The 17242-nt window shown below is 39.5% G+C and overlaps 3 protein-coding genes across 4 annotated transcripts; all 3 read left to right on the forward strand.

Moving 5' to 3' along the window:
- The first annotated feature begins 61 nt into the window (after positions 1–61).
- Positions 62–6839, forward strand: mkrn4 (makorin, ring finger protein, 4). The gene is made up of 8 exons (XM_058642778.1): positions 62–274; positions 3589–3717; positions 3801–4042; positions 4119–4207; positions 4629–4876; positions 4951–5058; positions 5778–5874; positions 5950–6839. Exons 1-8 carry the CDS (start codon positions 72–74, stop codon positions 6088–6090), a joined length of 1257 nt encoding a protein of 418 aa, XP_058498761.1. The 5' UTR covers positions 62–71; the 3' UTR covers positions 6091–6839.
- A 1167-nt stretch (positions 6840–8006) lies between these two features.
- Positions 8007–12888, forward strand: fance (FA complementation group E). The gene is made up of 10 exons (XM_058643285.1): positions 8007–8314; positions 8720–9302; positions 9666–9710; positions 9811–9867; positions 10152–10295; positions 10378–10501; positions 10671–10746; positions 11584–11650; positions 11735–11860; positions 12397–12888. The coding sequence occupies exons 1-10, from the start codon at positions 8124–8126 to the stop codon at positions 12502–12504; spliced, it is 1521 nt and encodes a 506-aa protein (XP_058499268.1). The 5' UTR covers positions 8007–8123; the 3' UTR covers positions 12505–12888.
- A 493-nt stretch (positions 12889–13381) lies between these two features.
- rpl10a (ribosomal protein L10a) lies at positions 13382–16822 on the forward strand. Of its 2 annotated transcripts, XM_058644205.1 has the most exons (6): positions 13382–13456; positions 13873–13944; positions 14871–14951; positions 15973–16121; positions 16219–16391; positions 16604–16822. In XM_058644205.1, the coding sequence occupies exons 1-6, from the start codon at positions 13452–13454 to the stop codon at positions 16772–16774; spliced, it is 651 nt and encodes a 216-aa protein (XP_058500188.1). In that variant the 5' UTR covers positions 13382–13451; the 3' UTR covers positions 16775–16822. The 2 variants fall into 2 exon arrangements, with proteins under 2 accessions (XP_058500188.1, XP_058500189.1); XM_058644206.1 differs by lacking the exons at positions 13382–13456; positions 13873–13944; positions 14871–14951 and adding an exon at positions 14978–15289.
- Positions 16823–17242: the final 420 nt, after the last annotated feature.

The raw sequence follows: 17242 nt of genomic DNA on the forward strand, positions 1-17242 counted from the left end.
ATTTTTGTTGATATGAGGCAGTTTTTTGTTTACATTTTAAGTGTGAGTAACAGAACCATTCATACTAATGGATGAATCAATGGGAATTTGACGTTTCCTGCTATGGACAACGTTACGCACAAACGTCGGCGTCACATTCTCATTGGTTCGTTGAAAGGTTAATTGGTAAAAAGCTGCCGGCTGTTAACTATTTAGACGTTTGGGTGGAGGACGCAGGGCGGCCTGCTCAAAACTCACGGAGGATGGACTCGGGCCGCAGTGGAAGTATCTGTAGGTAAGCGTCCTCTAAAAACATTAAACTATAGACAAACCGTAGCCTCACGGCTGATAAACCTCACTGATTGTGAACGCGTGCTGCGTTTAAAGGCGTTCAGGTGGAAAAGGGGACTTTTTGTTAACGGTTAAAAACTGCAGTTACGTGTAAAATTAGGTCAGACTCGCCTTTAGTTCTTATTCCATTATGTTACATTGTCAGCATCAGTGTGGAGGAACATGATAAAATTGTTTTGTATAGAGGAAATTAAATATTCACCGAAAAATATTCACATTTTTGCGTATTTTGAAAGCGATTAACACAATGTCCTGCTTTTGATCAAAGGAAATGTTTGCATTCTAAGAAACACAATTGTGACTAAATTAATAAATTGTAAAGTCACTTGACTTTAAATGACTTTAAAGGCCAATGGAGTCTCTGATTTCCGACAGCACGTAGACCTTGTTCAGTTGAGACATTTAAGGGCTTCTGAATGTGTGGGAATTTGTTCAATTGTAGCTCAACTCACGCTGGATTAGATAACATTTGACTATAGTTTGATATTAATTTTGCAGGCCTTTGTTCAGTGTCAGTTGTGCAAATTCAGGTCAGTGTGTATGAGTTTGGTGTCTGTTTTAGAGCTGAAACAATTACTCGATTAATCAATTACTAAATTAATCGTCAACTATTTTGATACTCGATTCATCGGTATGAAGCTTTTTTTATGATTAAAACAATATTTCTGATTGTTTAAGCTTAAATGTGAATATTTTCTAGTTTCTTTGCTCTATATAACAAAGAAGTTATTTAAGGGGACTTTTTAAAATCATGATAATTTAAGGGGATGATCTTGATGTCAAAAACAGAGACATTTATTTAAAATTACGTAAATAATAATGTAGACAACACCAAACTAGGACTGCACGCAGTCATGATAGGGCCCTCGTGTCCCCACGCAAGTCGGGGAGTGCAGCAGTTCCCTGTCCTCACTTTTGAATCCACAAAACCTTTCGACAACTTTTCACCTTTGATGTGTCGTAGGGTGCAAATCACCAAAATGGATGCCAAAATTCAAAATGGACGACTTCCTGTTGAGTTGAGGCCATGGTTACTATGGACGTTTTTGTTCGTCTTGGTCGATAACATCTTCCCACCAAGTTTCGGGGAATTCGTTGGAAAGCAATGTATGCTGAAGTTATAGGGCACTTCCTGTTTCATGATGAATGGTCGAAATTCGGCAAAACACCTAGGTTTGCCGTGGCCACGCCATTTTGAATCCGTAAAACCTTTTGACAACTTTTCACCTTTGATGTGTCTTGTACAAATTGGCACATTTTTATGTAACAAACGCGCTCAGACGAGTTGGCTCATTTACGTGACTGCAAAGCTACGGATATAATAATAATCTGAAGGATAACAATAGGTTCCTCACTCATATTCGTGCCAGGAGCTGTTTCGGCCACTGCCATTCGTGGCTCGGCCCCTGACCAGCTTATTTATGTGTAATTGAATGTTGTATGTAATTCATTTAATAATGTGATAATTATGACCGAATGTCTTATTACTGTTATAAAAACACTGCTAGCAAACGTAGATATTATGTCTATATTCTATCACCTCGCTGGCAGCTGTGCCTCAGCTACACACTGTTTAAAAGAAGATAAGGGCCATGTTTTCATTATAAAATGATATTTAAGTGGGGGGCCACATGTAATTGATTGGGGGGCTGCATATGGCCCACGGGCCACCAGTTTGACACCTGTGCTAGAGGGCACTTTAGGCTACTGCCTGTTACCCATAAATGATAATAATCATCTTAACTGATTATACATTATTGTGATTACAATGTTGGCCATAAGTGAGAAGCACTAATATTATAACCTGTATGTTGGGTTATCTAAAGTTTTTGGGGAATTGAGTGGTGGCTGTGTCGATCGATTTGTCTGCCTTTGCTTTGTCTGAACCTGCATCTGAATTAGTGTGTACTTTGAATGCAGAAGTCAATTTGAGGGACATTCTCTATTTTGTGACATTTGGTATCTGCAGTGTTGCATCATTGCCTGCTTTTAAACCTTAGTTCATTCATTCCTGTTTTTCTTTTCTTTTTTTGCAAAGCACATGAAAGCGTTGTTCTTTTCCAGAACTAAATATGTTGAAATAATTTGGTAAATGGAAAGGGTTTTTATATCCTGTCTGTCTGAGGCCCACATTTTGGGAAAGACTGCATTAAACAATAGATTGCATCGGTTTTTGCAGGTTTAATTTATTTCGCCATCAAGTCCGTCCACTCTCCTGCAGCTTCCTCAAAACTATAGACTAAACACTGACTTATTTCAGACTCGTATTCCATTTTTGGCCTTGTTAAAATCCAGGATCTGTTTCCAGAAATGTGTGTGAAAGTGTGGCATGCCTTGTGTTAAGTGAACTAGATCTTATCTGCTGGGGCAGGGTGGACTCAGTAGGTGAATAGAAAAATGTCTGGCAACGATTACGATCATCAGCTCAGTTATTTTTCAAACAACCTCTCCCACCCCCTGCAGGACACTATCACAGCACTGGGCAGCTCCTTCAGTTACAGCCGTACCACAGATTGTTCCTCCCTGCTGATGTTAGACTGTACAACAAGAACTGCTCTCTGAAAGTTCATGTTTACTCATCCCACTTTCAATATCCAGTGTGCAAATCCCTGGCAAGGCTTACACTGTAAATATCAAATTCATGCTATATTTATTTAGGAGCCTATTTATGTTTTCTGTATTGTACATTAATGGTTATTACCTTCACCACTGTTGCTGTAACAGTGTTAATGTCCCCATTGTGGGACTAAAAGGATTATCATATTTGAAAGAAGTGAGCGTAAAATCATGATTTCACTCTCAAGTTAAGTTTGACTTATTTGTTTCATGATATAAAAAGTAAAGCTGTGCAATAATTCTGTGCCATTGCATGTTGTATTTTTATCTTTTCGTCCTATTTTGTGTTTAACTTCTCAACCTTTGACCTTTTTTTGCAACTTTCCCAGTTGCGGACTAATAAAGGGTTATCTTATCTTTGCCATGACAAGTGAATTACCCTGGCTGTGATATCAACATCGTCTTATCTCGTATCACAGAGGCTTTGCCAAGTTGTGATCAGTGTTAGGCTTTTTTTTTCTAGGTTAATCAATTGTGGGTGAAATCAAATGTCAATTGATGATAAATGAATTACTGTGCTGTTTTATTCCCTTTTGAGGTGAATTTAACCTTCCGAGATCGGTTCTGTTTGGATGATGTGACTCCTCCAAAAACGACGACACCATATGGCAGAAATCCACATCCTTTCCCTTGTCATTACAGGCGATTCATAAATGGCTCTTGCAGATATGGTCTACGGTGCAACTATCGTCATGAGTGGCCAGTTATACCATCGGCCCAAATATGTAGGCACTATCAGAAAGGTGGATGCTGGTTTGGTGAACGCTGCAGGTGAGCTCTTTGTAGTCCCCTCTTGGTTATTATGTTGCATAAATAAATGACTTCTTGACTTGTGCATTATTTTCCAATACTAGGTTTCTCCATGTCCTTCAGCCTGAAGGTGATGTAGCAGTTGCGAGTAGAAGAGGTTCAGTACCGACTGTCTTCTCCTCCTCCCACGTGGCTCACACTCACCTTGGCAGACGAGAGTCTGAGCCTGCTCTTCTGCGGACTGAGGTGATGTCCAGGCAGGAATGCAGCAGATCAGGGAATGTGACCAATCCTCAACACAACGCTGGGCGCCTGGTATTGGATATTACTGAGGAACAATCACAAGGTATTGGACGTTTTCTGTGTGTAACTGGCTTTAGATTTTCTCCATGCGTAAAATGGTTTACTCCTTGTTTATCCAGATACTGAGTCTCCTCGAGCTCCTCCTCTGGAATCCGGCCCCAGCTCAGACGTTGTGTCTGCAGGAGCATGTGACAGACAAAATGAGCAGGTTTGTATTTAAAGATCCAGTGTACAACATTTTTGGTTTACTGGCAGAAATTGAATGTGCTACAGAAGTGTTTAATCGCTTTTAAAATCAGAATCGTTTGGTTTTCATAGCCTTGGAATAAACTATCTGTACGTCAAAGAAAGTTGCTGAATGGATTCTGAGCCAACATGCATTTCAAGCTGGAGGTTATTCTGCGAATGAAGAATAGCACAAGTTGCATAAAACAGCAAAGTAGTAGGAAAAGGCAAGTAGAGTGGGAGGGTGGAGAGTGTTGAGAAAATATAGAATATCTATATATCCCATCCTTTCTGGTATACAAAGGCCACCATAGTTCAATGACATGCTTAGGAAAGGGGAGGAGTCCACTTTTTTCTTTTACGAACTGCAGTTTCACTCATTCTTACCCACTGGACCTTCACAGACCTCTTCAACTGCGACAGAGCAAGTGGCTGCAGCAGCAGCCTGTGGTACCCAGGTGGAAGGGGAGGAAATGGAGGCTTTTTTCCGGAGTAAAGATGTAACCTGTGGCATCTGCATGGACAAGGTGTATGAAAAGATGAATCCTGCCGACAAAGTTTTTGGAATATTACCAAACTGCAATCACTCCTTCTGTTTACAATGCATAATGACCTGGAGGAAAACCAAGGACTTTGGTCCGAATGTGGTAAAGTATGTATCATGCGTGTAGTTTAATGCCATTTGAAGATGCAACATAAAGGGATGACCGTTTTATTATTCCCCAGGAGCTGCCCACAGTGTCGAGTGAGGTCTGCCTTTTATGTGCCACACAAATACTGGGTTGACGGACAAGCAAAGGAGAATGTAATTGCTGCCTTCAAAGAGAAATGCAGGTATGGCCAAATGCTTTTTACTATGAGATTTATTGTCTGATTTACCCATGATTCACAGTTGGGCAGAGTCTGCACCAGTCAGCACTGGTTGGGGACAGTCAGCATGGCTAGTTGGCATGAGGGGTCATGACACAAATTGGCAAGTGTGAGGGTAACAGACCCGACCTCAGTCAGTCAAATGTTTGAATTGTTTTGTTTTAAAGACGATTCTGGACACTAAATTGGTAGTATTTAAAACATGTGTTACCAACAGCATTGGAAAGTAAGGCAAAGTAATGCCTGTAGTTTTAAGAGATTGAAAAAACGCATTAAGAATACTAAAACTTAGAGAAGATGTGATAAACTAAAACAAAACACTGCCAATACAAAAGTAGACAAAACACCATTTGACTAGACCTTTCTCTGTAAATATTAAAGCAATAAATAAGACTGCCTTTTGCTTGATGGCTTTACATGGTACTCTGCCATGGCTGTAATATCGACAACTGGGCAGTCATAAACAAATGGGGATAAGGCTCATGCAAATACTGCATCTCATTCAGCAATGCACCCAGCAAGTTTGGAGTCAGTGATTCAGAAATGGGACCAATGTTTGGATTTATTAATTGAATGTAAAGATGGAGGCATTGTGCCTGATGATGCTTTGTGTCAGTGCTGAAGTGTCATGATTTTGTTTTGGCAAAGATGAACCTGATCCGTCTCATTGTTTGTAATTGCAGTAAGAGAAGCTGCAGTTACTACGCACGGTACAGATGTTGTCCCTTCAAAACAGAGTGCCTTTATCAACATAAACCTACGCGTCGCAGATCATATCCGGTAAATATTCTTTTAAAGCCCAAGTGTTCTGTCAGTTATGTGTGAGCTAATTTATTTCCCCTGTCTTGACTCCAGCATCCGACAGAAGACGAAGATGACTGCGATGGTTTAGATCTGCTGAACTTCTTCTTAGCCATGACTCTTCTCAGTGGTGATGACGACGATGACTTTGACAATGACTTTCCTTTTTATCTCTCTGAGGTGTATGAATACTGAGATTTTTTTTTTCGTTCTTTTTGTCAGTGCCTGAAACCACTGAATGGGGCCCTAACTTGTGCGTAGTCATCGGCCCCAGGAGAACACAGTTGTGTTTTGACTCTTCTGTCCTCCTCGTATGAGTATTACAGCAACACTTGAGTAGCCGCGATTAGAACCAGGGAAATTAACCACGTACCGTGGGGCACCGAGTATGTCCATGCGTTTGGTTAATCTGTCTGCGTCTGGTGATTCGACCACAGAAGTAATCTGTGAAATTAGTTTCTAAAAACTGTTGCTGCTTGGAAAAGAGAATGTTTACACTTATTGCTTCATGGCACATGGTTTGTTGTAAGCATCCCAGATAGAAGTTTGAGATTTGTGCTGCCTCTAATTTGTGTTTAACCTGTGACATTCTGATTAAGGCCTTAATCCCCTCCCATGGCCATGGTGCTTCCCAACATGTTGCAGGTTGTCAAATTCTGCTTAAACCACTCTTGATGATTAGTGCTCATTTCTACTTTTCTCCTAGCAACTTGTACCATTTTGATATTTTAAAAGTGTTGTGTGGATGGTAGTTTTAATTGTCTAAACATAAAAAGTGTACTGTACCCTTCTACCTAATGTCCACTACCAATGATGCCTTCCTTTTGAGTGGTAGTAATGACGCTCTGTTTCTGGTTTTGATAAGAACACAAAATGTTAAGATTTTATCTCTTTTAAACAAGTTGTACTTGTACACAGAAAATAAAACATTGCTTCACACATTGTCTCACTGAACAATAGTCATATGTTCTTTATATATATATATTTTTTTTTTTAAACCCATCAATCAGATGGACACCTATGTAAGACAAAGATCTCCCTTTCAATTGCTTAATTACAGCACTTTGGCAACTATGTTACTTTAAATGTGCTTCTTTAATAAATGGGATTACATTCCAAGTTGTGACACTGCTCTTAAAGAGCCAAATGAATGTTCTCCCATACAATTTGATTTGGGGATGTAGTTTATGGCCCATGGAAGTATTTAATAGATTTGGAGGTGATATAGAAACTCAGTGACCAAATAAATTTTGCCCAGATTTGTATAGATGTCGCTGTTCTGCGGTACCAAGATGAAATGACTAAGGCTTTTGGAAATTGTGAGGGGGCAACTTTTTCCTTTTAAAATGAAACTGATGTAACCATGTAAGGGCTAAATATCATTAAACCAGTTTTAAAATGTTATCTACATATTAACTCCAGCACTGGCACCCTATAAATAACATACATGCAGAAGAGCACTTAAGACTGTTTAGTAACGACTTTCAGTCAAAATGGCTGTTTGGGTTCAGTTTAGTTTATCTCAAAGCAGAAACCATACAATATTAAAGAGTCTAGAAAACCCCATGTCACAATGTGCAAGCATTATAGGTGTCAGTGGAGAGAAATAAAACATTACAGGAAGAAATCTCTGAGAACCAGAGTCAAAGATGTGCAGCCATCTGTCTTGGCCTGTTGGGGTGAAAGGAAGAATGGGGGACACAGGAGAGGTAGCATAAACCCTAAGCAGAGGGGCAGAAAATACACGGCCCCCTGTGGTGCCACACCACCTGGCTGGTTTATAATCCAGGGAGGGAAAATATAATCTGCTGACCCACGAGTACTTCTTTTGTTTCCACTTTACATTCTGGATTATGCATATCCTATTTGAGGAATTAACTCTTTTGTTCTACATGCAACAGATGCATGGATGTAACTGATGACATTAAAAATGTCTAAACCAGTATGTACCCTGAAACTGAGGAAAATAAATGAAAATTCAATTCAAACTCTATCTAAAATCTGAGACTAGAATCTGCTTCTCTCTTGAAGAAGAAGACGCTGCTCCTGTCTTGATCGCTAGGTGGCGCTGTGAAACTCGGTGTCACCCATAATTCCGCGAAGAAGAAATGTCAACAAGTGGCGGGCACACAGCACAGGCCGGTCCGTCAGCTGGAAAGTTGTGGTGGCGTAAACAAACCGGGTGAAAACACATTCCAGGGTGTGCAGAGCAGAAGCTAACCGTCGCTATGATGAGCCTCAGTCGGTTTGACGGTCAGTCGAAACTGCTGCTCCGCTCGCTGATGTCCGGAGCCTCCGGTGCTCACAGAGCTCTGACCGTCTTCCACAAGCAGCAGCGAGCGAATCCCGACATGTCGCTGTGTCACTTCATAGAAACACTGTGTCACGACGAAGTGACTGAAGAGCAGCCTTTCACTGTGTAAGTAACGGAGCACAGTTCACAGGTTCCCGTAATCATAAAGATTATGTTCTCTACAAAAAATAAAGATTTAAAAAAAGCTCTTTAAGTTTAAAGGGCCAATGTGTAACTTTTAGCAGGATTTAATGGCAAAACAGAACATTATATCCACAAGTATGCTTGTATAAGTATGAGTTATAAGTTATAAGTATAACCTTTTACCTGTACAGTGTACATTAGACAGTTTTTTGATTAAAACACCATGTAAAATGCTAGAAAAGCTGCAGCAGTTAAAATACTATATAATTCTGGGGGGCTTTGGGATTAGCAAGTCTTATTTGAGAGGCTATACATTTGCTTGAAAGTGACAAAGTGAGTGCAGTGTTATTGCTATGTCTCTCACCCATTTTCCCTCACTTATTCCAGAAAACCCTTGGTGTGCCTGTTTCCTCCATTATTCAAACAAAATCTGCTGTCCTTCATCTACCTGATCCACTCGGTTCTCCCTCAGAGGTCCGTCCTCCACCTGCTCAAATGTCTCGGCCAGGACCCTCATCCAAACCCCTGGATTTCTGCTGTGGGTCAACAGTTGAAGAGGAGCCTCGGTGTGCACAATGAAGAGCCTCTGTACACTCCACTGTGCAGCCAGAGACTGAAGGAGTTGTCACAGCATTTGATTACTAATGGTGAAACAGGAGGATGGGCCAAGTGCCTCAGCGGTCAAAGAGAAGGATCTGAATCTCAGGGTGATTCTGGTTCATCAGAGGTGGGGACACAAAGGAAAAGGAAACTATGTCTTGTCACTCTGGACTCAAGCGATGAAGATGCGGGACAGCACAGTAAAAGGACAAAGATGGATGTCTGTGATATTGATAGAGTTGATGCTGAAGAACGGAATGTCAATGAGGAGACATCAGAGAGGTTAGAGGGAGATGCTCCAACAGCAACTCCTGCTGAAGAGCTGCAGCCAGCACCAGTCACCAGTGATTTCCTGCCAGAACATATAAAGGTAGATGATGATGATGATGGCAAAGAAACACAGGCTTTGTCTGTTAAAACTGTACTGTGCAATGTAACCTGGTTCAGCTGTTCGGTGAGATAAATGCTTTTTGCCCCGTCTGGCTGTGTGTTGCCACTGTATACACACAAACCCCATTTTCAGATGAAGAATGCAGCAAGCAAATAATGTCTCAAAGTTTCTGTTTTCCAAAACAAAACAGAGGCAAAATAATAACATCATCAACTACAAAGATCACCTTAAGTTTTGCACTGCAGCTTTACGAGAGAACCAAAGTGAACAAATCAGGCGTTATATACAGTTTCGTTATCCAGCTGAGACGTGAATACATTTAACTGGTTCCCTATGTTTTAGGTCTCTGTTCTTCAAATAAAAGAATTACTGGAGAGTCAAACAGAGGTGAGATATATATTTTATTTTATTTTATCCACCAGGATATAATCATTATTATTTTGTATCACGGTAATCATGATTTCTTTTTTTTATTATGTGTTTGCAGTGGGACCAGAGCTCCATAGATGTGTTTCAAGTTCTGAATAACTGTGACGTCACCCAGGTATGTCTTTTACATTTTTATGGCTCACTTTATTTAGTGCCTGCATCAAAAATACCTCTGTGTTTTCTGTTTTGTAGGAAATATGATTTGGTCAACATAGATTCACAAAAATAAAGTGAATAAAACAGAAAAAATAAAGCACCAGTCTGAATCACACTAATTAATTCAATTAAAGACATATTTTTTACCATTGCTCCTCCTTCTTTTTTTTACCTTTTTTATTTTATTCATATTCCACTCACATCTTTGCGTATTGTAACTTATTATTTACCTCTCCTGTTTAGGTGGAGCTGTTATGTAGCTCACTGAATTTGCCTGATCTGCTGGAGCACACTCTGCCTAAACTGTGCAGCAGTGTTTTGTCTCTCTCTCCTGACCTCAGCTACAGCACGGCAGCAGCACTCATCAAGAGCCTCCTGCTGAAGAAGGTACACCAAAGGATATGCAAAAGGCCACACACAATATGCTTGTGTTTGATACTAATGGGATGTGCTGGCTCTGCGTGTGTAGGTTCTGTCCCTGTCAGAACCGGCCTCCAGATGCCTGGTTACTGCAGTGACGTCACTGTGCAGCCACTATCCCAGACCAATGTGCCATGCTCTAATTGGACCGGTTCTAATGGAGAAGAACATAGGTGAGGGAAAACACTGGGCTACATCAGCACAAATGAATCATTCATGAACACAATATGTCTGAGCGGAGGTCAGAGTCTGTCAGTGACAGCAGCAGTGGATTCAGTGTCTTTGTTTATGAGAGAAAGAACATCAGTTGATCCTTTACTGAGAACTTTGTTTTGTTGTCAGGGAATCCACAGGCTGAGCTGCTGAACAGATTGATTGAAGGCTGCCTGGACTCACACTACAGACTCCTGCTGCTTCAGTAAGATCCAGCATTAAACCATTTCTCCCTCTTTCTCTAAACCCTGCAATAAACCAAAGAGGCAGTTACCCAGTATAGTAAAAAAAACAACCTCATAAGAAGAGAAAGCACAAACCTCATTTAAGGCCACTCATTTCCTTATCCAAATCCCCCCTAAGTCTAATCATTTCCTTCCAGCGAGGCCGGGGTAATATGGCCTAAAAACAAAATCTCCCTTATTTTGTACACATTTTTTCTTCTTAATAAAACATTAAACAACCAAACACAGACCTTGTATATGCTAATGTTGCAGCTTTTTACTAGCTTCAAGACAACACCCCTACTTCCAGGGACCTTATTTCCACATTTTATTATATAATTTAGGAAAAGCACCTACAAGAACACATTCTTTCCCACAGCTATACACTTATAAAATCAACTTTGATGTAGAGTATCACATTATACATATGCATGCCTTTTATCCTTGATTACAAAAAAAACTTTAACTTCTAATACTTTATTTTAGAAGTGTTGTGTGTCGAGCCACACTAAAAAATATTTTCTGTTTCCTTACCTTTTTATGATAAAACTGTTTTATAAAGATACATTTCACATCTGATTGAATGCGACTTCCAATGCAAAACTGAATTGTGATGCTATAGTGTAAACATAAAGCTCACATTTGGCAGATAAATAAAAAGGAGCCTTTTTACATTTCAAAATGTTGTTGATGCAAATTCTACAAAGGACACACACAACGAGCATGTGTGTGAGCAATCAATTATTAAACATTAGCTCAGATAGTTATTGGTTGGCTGTTGATGCACTTAACAGTTTACCCTATATATTTTCTTTCAGAATGACTTTCAAGATTTCATGGAGTGAGCCAGTGCTCTCCATGATCCACAGCTTGTTAGACTCCAAGGTTAGTCCAGTATTCATTCATGGAAGAAGTACTGCAAGTCCAGTTTCAATATTGATTGTCATTGAGTTGTTTGTTTGTTTTCAGCCTGACTTCAATGAAGAAGTGTTCACACAGTTCACTGAGCAGCTCGTCAGCCAGGCTCCTCTGTTCACAAAGTCTGTCAAGTTTGCAAAGATGATGTTAACGGTCCTCACCAAATATAGCAGCCATGTGAGTTTGTAAATCTGTTTCACACATTAGGGGTGGGTCACAATATCGGTTTGGTCGTCCTTCCTCGTGCAATACGATAATCGATATGCCAGGGAAAATATTGATGTTTTAACAAACAAATTATGGTGCTCTAAAGTAAGCGGTCCCTGCCAGTTTTACTCACTTACTGGGTGTTGTTACATCATGTCTCCTCAAATAAATTAGGGAAACTTGGGCAAGATTTACCTGGCCAAAGAAGAGGGAGTTTATAGTGGGATTGTGGCGGAGAAAGTTAAAAGATGTTCCATCCACGTTCAATACATAGACCTTATGCACTTTGTTCTCTGTGTGAATAAATAGAGGAAGTCAGCACTTTTAACTTTTCACAGACATTTTATTTTCTTAGACAGATATCGTGATGCATCACTGTATGATTGTCTTGCAATATATTAGTTATCACAGAATTGATTCCTACCCCTATCACACATGGTGGTTGAATACTGGATTTCGTTATTGATACATCTGTGTGTGTATTTTGTGTTTGTTTTGTTTTCTAGGTGACTGGTGCACACAAACACTCCTTGTCGAGCTGCCTGACAGTAAATGAGACTTTCCTGAAAAAGTCTCTTCAAGCTGCCTTGAAAAGAATCACACACACAACGTGATGGTGCTTTATTTAAAAGTCCTCCAATCAGGAATCTATGAGAATATAAATACAATTAATGAATTGGGAATTGATAAAGTCTCATTTCATTAATTGTATTGATATTCTGTGTGTTAATGTACAGTATTTGTGAAAAAGTATAACCCCTCCTCTGTGTTTTATTGTTTTAACTGCATAGACAACAGCCTCCACTTATTGATGCCATAGAAGAGGACTTATCAGAATGCTAAACAATGTTATTCTTACTGCAACTGCATTGTATGGGATTATTACTCATTTATGTTATGTTAACATAATTCTATTACACAAGTGGACTTGAAGTAAAGTGTTAATCACAAGGTTTCTTCTGCTCTAATACATGTTAATAAACCTGTTAAGAAAAGTTCTTCTGTTCTGTTTCTTAGCACCATTAGCCATTAATTCCCCTTATCAGAGATAATAACTCCTTAGAGATGTTCCACTGTAATACGAGAGGACAATAAATCCAGTGACACCTGTTAATAAATTGAATCCTAGATATGTTATGGTCGTTTTAGACTTAAGATAAAACTGAACATAAAGACATTATATATTTATTGACCAGCGCCCCCCTCATGTGGAGGATAAAGCGGGAGTGTGTATTCATCTGTTCATTCATTCATTGTGAATGAATGACAGTCCACCTGCAGTACCATGACAGCCCACCGGGGGGCCATGTCACACACTTTGGAAAATATATACATATATATATATATTTTTTTAAATGATTTAAATGCTAAAATCTGTCACTTATAACGCATATGTTGGTGCAAAGACGATTAATGATGTGGCAAAATAATATAAAACGAATTATTCACAGAACGGTCGTTGACGTTTCTTGATGTCGTCACCACCGTCGTCTTTATTTTGCGTAACTTCCGGGTGAACTTCCTTTTCAGCGTAGCTGCACGGGAGGGAACAGCCGCAATCATGAGGTTAGAGCTAATTTGACGAATATATGTGAAAATACATAGTGTTTCCTCGTTTATTTTCGGGCATGTTAGGTTCCTTAACCCATGGAGTTACTATATTATGTGACATATGTGTCTGAAGTCCAGTTTTTATGAATACATGCAGTTGAATGCCGAGTATGGGGCCGGTTCTTCCGCGGAGGAAGGACACCACGTTAACTTCACATTAATCCATCGCCATCCTCAGTTTAGAAACCCATCTACGTTCATAATCCTAGATTATATATTTATAGTAACTCCCCTAGAAGATTATAAGACAAAACTGACCGCTGTTTTCTTTTTCCTTTTAACTAATATGTCGATACTTAAGCCCCGTCTACGAATGGCTGTGCTGGGATGTTACGCATTTAACGGGTGTCATGTTTTCATTCTTTTTACAGTAAAGTTTCCAGGGATATGTTGTATGAGGCCGTGAAGGAGGTTCTTCAGGGCTCCGTGGGAAAGCCGAGGAAGTAAGTTCACATTAGCTAGTTTGTGAAGTGTGTCAGCGAAGCTGCAGAAGATACAAATGCTGTATCTGCTCTCTATCATCTATCTGCTTGCTCTTTATTCTGTTTAATAATATGTAGATCAGTACTTTATCTCTCACTCTGCTGTGTGGTTCATAGTTTTTGGGTTAAACATGTTAATATTCTATTTTTTTCCTAGTGTCATAACATTGCACATTTACTTTGTGATGGCTAAGTCTCAGATTTATATTTGAATTTTAAAGCAATTACTGAACAATTCATTTGCAAAGGCAGATGTTTTTGAGTGTATAATCTCAATATGAAAACTGTAGGGATGTAACTAACGATTAGTTTTATCAATTAATTGGTCCATTATTTTGTCTATTAATGGAGTTTTTCTTTGGTCTGTAAAACTTTAAAATATTGAAACCTTTTGTTTTAATATCTTGTTTTTATTGAACAAAGAAATCAGGAAATATTCACATTTAAGAATCTGAAAAATCAAAAGCTGATTTTAAGTATTGGAAATCATTCTGACCAAGTAATTGATTATCAAAATAGGTGAATGTTGTGTTTAATAATCCATTAATCAAATTGTCGCAGCCCTAAAAAATGCAGATTGTCCATGTTAGTAAGAAGTTCTCATATTTCTATAGTTGCCAGTATTTTGATGGTCTCATTTGGTATTACTTTATTTATGTTTTTAAATCTAACACAATAAAAATTTAACTAAATCTTGAGTTAAAAGTTAACTGAAGTTAATTTAATTGCTTGAACAATATCGCTGTTGTGTATTGTACCAAATCATTCAGCCCTAGTCCAAAATTTCCTGCTGATCTTAACTGATGCAATATACTTGAATGACTGTGATGGTGAATCAGGTTGTGTATCTGTTTAACAGGTGATTCATTTAATTCTTGTGTTTGCAGGTTTGTGGAGACGGTTGAGCTGCAGATCAGCTTGAAAAATTATGATCCCCAGAAGGACAAGCGTTTCTCCGGCACCGTCAGGTTCGACCTTTTCCTGTACCACCCAATCTTTTCCCTGTGTGCTTCCAGCCCTGTCTGAGTTTTAAAATGGCCTGTCCATAATGCCAGTAGAGGCTTGATAATATTTGAAAACAGTCCAGACAGGCCAGGGGCAGACATGGTAAATGAATCTGGGTAGTCTGACTGAGCTGACCCGGCTTCGGCTGGTGGCAGTGAAGCAGACGGACCCCTACCCTGGGTCTTAAAACATGAGGGGAGGCTTTGAGTGGCAGAGCTGGTAAGTTCATGTCCTCAGGCCGACCAATTTACATAATGTTACTCAAGAGGTCTGCTGGACACCGACCACATTGGTGGTATGGGTAAGAACTTTTCTACTTCACAGTGAAATCAGGGTGGAGAATGGTAGATGTATAAAATGTGATGGCTCAGATAAAATGGCTTCACGGGTTAATGTTTTTCCCCATTTTCTCTTGAGATAAAAACTGTCTTTGCTTGACAAAGCATGTTGTGCGTTCTGATCCTTTAGAACTGAAATTTCAAGGAGAAATTAGTTCTAATTAACAAATACAGTACACTGCACAAATGTCACATTAAATGTAATCAAATGGATCATAGTAACAGAGGTCCTTAAGTTGATCAAGCGACTTGATTCATTTGCCAATATGGGGTGCAGATAGAATACTTTGTCAGGTGATTATTTTCCTCAAAAAGTCAATTTTTGGAACAGTAAAATGTTCTCAGTTTAGTGAGAGCAATGGAAGGTAGACAAATGTCTGAATGCCTGCTGCAAGCTCAGTCAGAGGCTGAAATAAAAGAAAACAACTTAAAAGAATTTGTATCAATACGGTATAACGCTGTAAAATATTCCAATATTTGCGTCTATCGCTCTACTTTTAAATCCCTTGTATCGGAAATATATCATTGTTGATAAAAAAAGATAAATCCCCTCTCAACCCGGAGTTGATGTGTCTCTCGGCCTCACTCTGCTGTGCTCGTGACCAGTGGCCCTGTGTTTTTAAAATGCTCTTATGTTAATCTTCAGGCTGAAGAGTCTCCCCAGACCAAAGTTCTCCGTATGCGTTCTGGGAGACCAGCAGCATTGTGACGAGGCCAAAGTAGCCGAACTGCCACACATGGACATCGAGGCCCTCAAGAAGCTCAATAAGAACAAAAAGATGGTCAAGAAGCTTGGTATGAATTTAAGAAACACAACTCCCTGCGATACATGATTACCAATAATTGACAAGGTTTTTAAAGTTGGCTCTGGTTGTCTTCACTCCTCTTGTAGCCAAGAAGTATGATGCCTTCCTGGCCTCAGAGTCTCTGATCAAGCAGATCCCACGTATCCTGGGTCCTGGGCTGAACAAGGCCGGCAAGTTCCCCTCCCTGCTCACACACAATGAGAACCTGAACACCAAGGTGGACGAGGTCAAATCCACCATCAAATTCCAGATGAAGAAGGTACGCTCAACAATACCCAGATTTATGTTATTTATAATGCTGTTCATTTCAATTCAGTGTGCGTGTGCATCTTGTATTATATTGGTACTTCCACAAAGACCCAATAAACCACTGCTCGAACATTGTGTGTGTATATACTGTATATAATGTCCCTGCTAGTAAAACCAAACTATTTCCATCCGTTCTGAGTAGTGTTTGTTATTGTTTTGTAGGTGCTCTGTCTGGCCGTGGCTGTCGGACATGTAAAGATGACGGAGGATGAGCTGGTGTACAACGTCCACCTGGCCGTCAACTTCCTGGTGTCTTTGCTAAAGAAGAACTGGCAGAATGTGCGTGCCCTCTACATCAAGAGCACCATGGGCAAACCCCAACGTCTCTATTAAACATCTTTTCTGTTAATAAAAAAAAAGGCGTTTCAAGATTTTGAAAAATTAGTGTTTTATTTGTCAGGTTTGATCACTCCTGGGATTTGAAGCTTTTCCTTAACCAAATGACTGCTTATGGATTTGAATATCCTGGTTATTTAGCAAGAATCATGTGCTTAGACATTGAGCTGGGCAAAGAATACTTAAAGGGCAAGAAAAGATTTCCCTCTAACATGGACACATGGAATGTATACATGATAATATCACTCTGATCTATTGATAATGATGCATAGATTTAACAAGTTACAAACATTTCTGGTGGGAACAATTTAAAGTCAAATACACTGATGTAGAGTCGGATGTTTTGTCATTGTGGAGCTTCATGTGATATTATTACAAAACTACAAATTGGCTTGATTTACTGGAAGACTAATCCAGCAGATATGTTTCTGACATGCCATCGTTTCAGGTCAGAAGTAGAAGTCC

The sequence above is a fragment of the Solea solea genome, chromosome 11, assembly GCF_958295425.1.
Source record: "Solea solea chromosome 11, fSolSol10.1, whole genome shotgun sequence".
Taxonomy (NCBI): Eukaryota; Metazoa; Chordata; class Actinopteri; order Pleuronectiformes; family Soleidae; genus Solea; species Solea solea.

Bases quoted from the DNA above. Each gene is read 5' to 3' on its own strand.
- fance (XM_058643285.1), top strand. From the start codon at position 8,124: ATGATGAGCCTCAGTCGGTTTGACGGTCAGTCGAAACTGCTGCTCCGC. The intron at 10,747-11,583 runs GTAAGATCCAGC...ATTTTCTTTCAG, and splicing joins TACAGACTCCTGCTGCTTCA to AATGACTTTCAAGATTTCAT. The intron at 11,651-11,734 runs GTTAGTCCAGTA...GTTTGTTTTCAG, and splicing joins ACAGCTTGTTAGACTCCAAG to CCTGACTTCAATGAAGAAGT.
- rpl10a (XM_058644205.1), top strand. The intron at 14,952-15,972 runs GTTCGACCTTTT...GTTAATCTTCAG, and splicing joins CGTTTCTCCGGCACCGTCAG to GCTGAAGAGTCTCCCCAGAC. The intron at 16,122-16,218 runs GTATGAATTTAA...CTCCTCTTGTAG, and splicing joins AAAGATGGTCAAGAAGCTTG to CCAAGAAGTATGATGCCTTC.
- mkrn4 (XM_058642778.1), top strand. From the start codon at position 72: ATGAATCAATGGGAATTTGACGTTTCCTGCTATGGACAACGTTACGCA. The intron at 4,043-4,118 runs GTATTGGACGTT...TTGTTTATCCAG, and splicing joins TACTGAGGAACAATCACAAG to ATACTGAGTCTCCTCGAGCT. The intron at 5,875-5,949 runs GTAAATATTCTT...TCTTGACTCCAG, and splicing joins CGCGTCGCAGATCATATCCG to CATCCGACAGAAGACGAAGA.